At 33.0% G+C, this 3,895-nt stretch overlaps 1 protein-coding gene across 1 annotated transcript; it reads right to left on the minus strand.

Annotated features, from left to right (window-relative positions):
* Positions 1-267: 267 nt before the first annotated feature.
* LOC101491249 (calcium uniporter protein 5, mitochondrial-like) lies at positions 268-3,343 on the minus strand. Its single transcript, XM_004500354.4, has 2 exons — positions 2,496-3,343; positions 268-861 (listed from the first exon to the last, which is right to left on the minus strand). Exons 1-2 carry the CDS (start codon positions 3,015-3,017, stop codon positions 376-378), a joined length of 1,008 nt encoding a protein of 335 aa, XP_004500411.1. The 5' UTR covers positions 3,018-3,343; the 3' UTR covers positions 268-375.
* Positions 3,344-3,895: the final 552 nt, after the last annotated feature.

Below are 3,895 nucleotides of genomic sequence, written 5' to 3' on the forward strand. Positions count from 1 at the left end.
ATAAGAATAAAAGGGGTTTTTTCCACCCCAAAATTACTTGGGATGCATATTTAACAAAAAACAATTTTTGAGTCGGTCTGGATATATACTTATGAAATCATAAATGGTTTTTTAAGAAATATGGAGTGGATAAAATTGCTCCCAACAAGGTAGTGCTTTTGGGCTATTTGGCCTTTGCCCTTTAATGAATATCTCATGACCACAAAAAAGAAACAAATGGAAGTGTGTATTAATGTTTGCATATGATTTTATGCATGGTCATGAAAATGAAGGAAATGTGTGTGTATTAACCATTGACCAATAAGCCAAAACTACATTAGTTTAAACATTCTCCAACCAATGTTAAAACAGGGAGATCAAGGTTAACTTGCTCTGTTAATCTCTATGTAAACTATCTTCAAGATCAGGTTCTACCCCCATGCTATTTTTCAAAACAGTATTAGCATGTAGAGATGTTTTGCACTTGCACTGTAGCTCTATGAATCTCTCAACATCAAAATTCCGTTTCTTACAAAGCTTCCTCTGCCTTGAAAGAAAAAGCCTCTTCATCAAGTCTTGGTAAGTAGGGTCTCTTGAAGTGAATAAAAAGTAGGCATAACCTGTGACTAAACCAGTAGTGGTCACAAAAAATGCAATAGGTTCCATTACATCCCATGAAAGTTCCCAGAATGTTAGCCAGAAGAACAGCCCGACAGTAATTACACCAAATCCTAGTCCAGACCAAAGGACGCGTCGCACCTGTTTGTGTGCCAACATGTCGATTTCAATTTTCTTTTCTTGCAGTTTCTTTAACTCCTCCCTCATAGGATCGTCGTCAGAAGTCAGTGCCAGTGGAACGGCTCTTCGAATCAGATCCACCACCTAAACACACAGAAAATAGCCAAACAAACAGAACGGGTGGATTTAGAAACATGCAAACATTAAAACGGACGATTCAATTCATGTTATTTTCTCAAACTCTAAAATGCATATCTTCGAAGAGGTTTATAACAGCAACAGAATGCTGATTAGGCAAATAAGATTCTATCCAAACATAGTCTAGGAGTTAAAAGACAGATTGTAACTAGACCAGAGATACCTTGAAAATACATGTTAGACTACCATCCAAACAAACCATAAAGAAATAACCGTAGTGTTGAAAATTGAAGCAGCCACATAGGTGCAAATGAGGTATTGTGTCATGCACTGAAACAGCTAATTAACTTGAAAGTTTTCAGAAAGGTTAAATTCTACTGTCTCATTAGTGCATGCTTCAGCTTTGAACGAACAAGACACATTGTAAACTAGACAAACTATGAATAAATATTCTTTGAAATGTTAATTAAAATGGCAACAGAAGCATAGACTATATGATATAGCTATGATGCGAAACATTTTGCATAGTACATAAGATTACACACAAAAATTGCATAATGCTTGTAATTTTATATAAGAAGGAATCCACTAGCAAGAAATATCTATATTATTGATATTCTTCCTGAATGAAATAAATCTATCTGCTAGTATATGGTAGCTAATAAACTAAGTTATCTAACACCCTCTAAGAAAAAACAATTAAAGTAATGTAGTCAAATTTTACAACCAAAAACCAGTTTTAAAAGTATGATAATGTGGTTAATACATGAAAAAGCTAAGGTTGAGCTAGCAAAAAAAGCAACCAAGAAAGAATGATACGGAAAGTTTGTAAATGTTATATACTTTCATTTCATTTCTCCTCAACATAATGAAATACATTGAAGCTTGTCAACAAAAGATTGCACTGAATAGTACATGCTTCAAAACTTGATCCATGTTACAAGTTACTACCTTATAATTAGTAATTACCATGAAAGATAGAGGGGTGGCAACAGTTGAAAACTTGAAATTCCATATGAAAATTCAAAGATGAAAAAGTAAAAGGTGAAAACAGAATGACCCATGTATATTTATCATGGAGTTAAGCCAAAGGGTGATTCATTAAATTATCACAGGTTGAAACCTTTTTTTTTTAAAGAATGTAACGACCCCTTTTCACACAATGCCCTACATGATCCAACCATGTAGTGAATGTTTTGTATAAGATTGAAAAACACCCAAGATATGTTTGGTCCCAAGGGTATTGAGATCGTCCAATGTTAATCCAATCGTTGCAACCATATGTCCCAATTCAAAAAGAGATGTGGAACATAAGGGCCATAAAGGGTTGGCATATATCTACCACTTATAAACACATTATGGCATCTTATGTTGGACTCTCAAAACACTCCTCTACCTAGGATTGAACATCTGGTGTGTGACTGAGAGACCCAATAACAATGGCCCAACAGATATCATCTTAAAATTTGGGATTGGCCTAACTCAACACTACAAAAAAAGTAAGGTGGGGATGCCTTCCACTTATAAACTATAAACACATTCTAGGATCATATTCTATCCGAGACTGAAAACACAAACAAAATTTTAACAGGACAAAAAAACAAGAAAAAAATGGCAATTCAAAAGAGTTAAAAGCTTACCTTATCAGGATGCAGATAAACCTTATCTCGGAAGAGTAGAACAACCCCAGCTTCATCAAGAACTTTAGCAAATGTTGCAGCCTCCTCTTTATTCCTGGCAATACCAAAACTCTCACAAGCTTGAAGAAGTTCAAAATAAGAAATAACTTCTTTCCCTTCCATACCAAGTTTCATCTTAAGTGATTCCACATTCACCAATCTCATAAGCTTCTTAGCCTCAGAAAATGATAAAGTTTCTTCATTTCCATTACCATTACCATTACCATTACTAACACCACCATCTCCAGTGGAAGATGATAAACCCCTCTTCATCTGGTTCATCATAACTGACAAATATGCCAACCCTTCTCTCCTTCCATCATTAACACCACATATCACTGTACCAAAACCCCTCAAACCCAACAAATGAGGACCAAAAGGATTAATCTTTTCCTCATAGCCATGTCTTAAATTAACAATAGAAGATGTCCTTTTCCTCAATAATCTAAAACCTCCACCAGAACACCACCACCTACCCCACATTTCTTTTCAGATTAAATAAAAATTGAAACTTTAGGTGAAATGGTTAAAAACCCTTGTTCTATTTTTCATTTAGGACGTTAAAAACCTACGAGTCATTGAAATTGAAGCTGAAGGTAGCAACTTCGAAAAGGAATTACTTAATATAAAAAGGGAAAAACAAAAAGTAGAAGAATCTGTGTGTTTCATTAGAAATAAAAAAATAAAAAGAAATAAATATTAAAAGAGAAAAGCAGAGGATAGGATAGGAGGAGGAGGAGGCTAAGCAATAAGAATAAGAAGAGAGAAGGTTGACGGTGACGGAGTTGTAGCGGCGTTACTTTGTGGTTGAATTTTATTAGTGGGAAGTTAGTATTAGTAATAGTGAGAGTGGAGCATAACGGCAACATGCGTTAGGAATTGGAGTTGAATTGACCATACACGTCGACATATACTCGGCGTCTGACAATGTGAATAAATACTCACTTTTTTCAAAATTAGTACTACAAACGGTGTCATCTATATTTATTTTATTTAATAAAATAATGAATTATCAAATTGTTTTTTAAAATTATGTAGGACGTATATAGTTTTTTCCATTAGTTTGTATGATTTTGTAAACGAAATTGAAATACAATATTTTTTAAAAATAAAATTTTGTCGTTCTTGCAACAATAATATATTTATTTATATAGTTTATTTTTGTTTTTTTATTTTATTTTATATTTTTTTTCTAAAAACTTTTATTTATATAATTTATTTTATATAATTTATTTTCTAAAAACTTTTAAATTGTATAAAATAGAATAATAAAAAACAATTTACTCTTCTTCTTTTATGATGAAAACTTGAACTCGAAGATTCTCGAGTGTTATTGTGAAATAAAAGTTGTTGTAGCTTAA

This window comes from Cicer arietinum, chromosome 5, assembly GCF_000331145.2.
Source record: "Cicer arietinum cultivar CDC Frontier isolate Library 1 chromosome 5, Cicar.CDCFrontier_v2.0, whole genome shotgun sequence".
NCBI classification, from domain to species: domain Eukaryota; kingdom Viridiplantae; phylum Streptophyta; class Magnoliopsida; order Fabales; family Fabaceae; genus Cicer; species Cicer arietinum.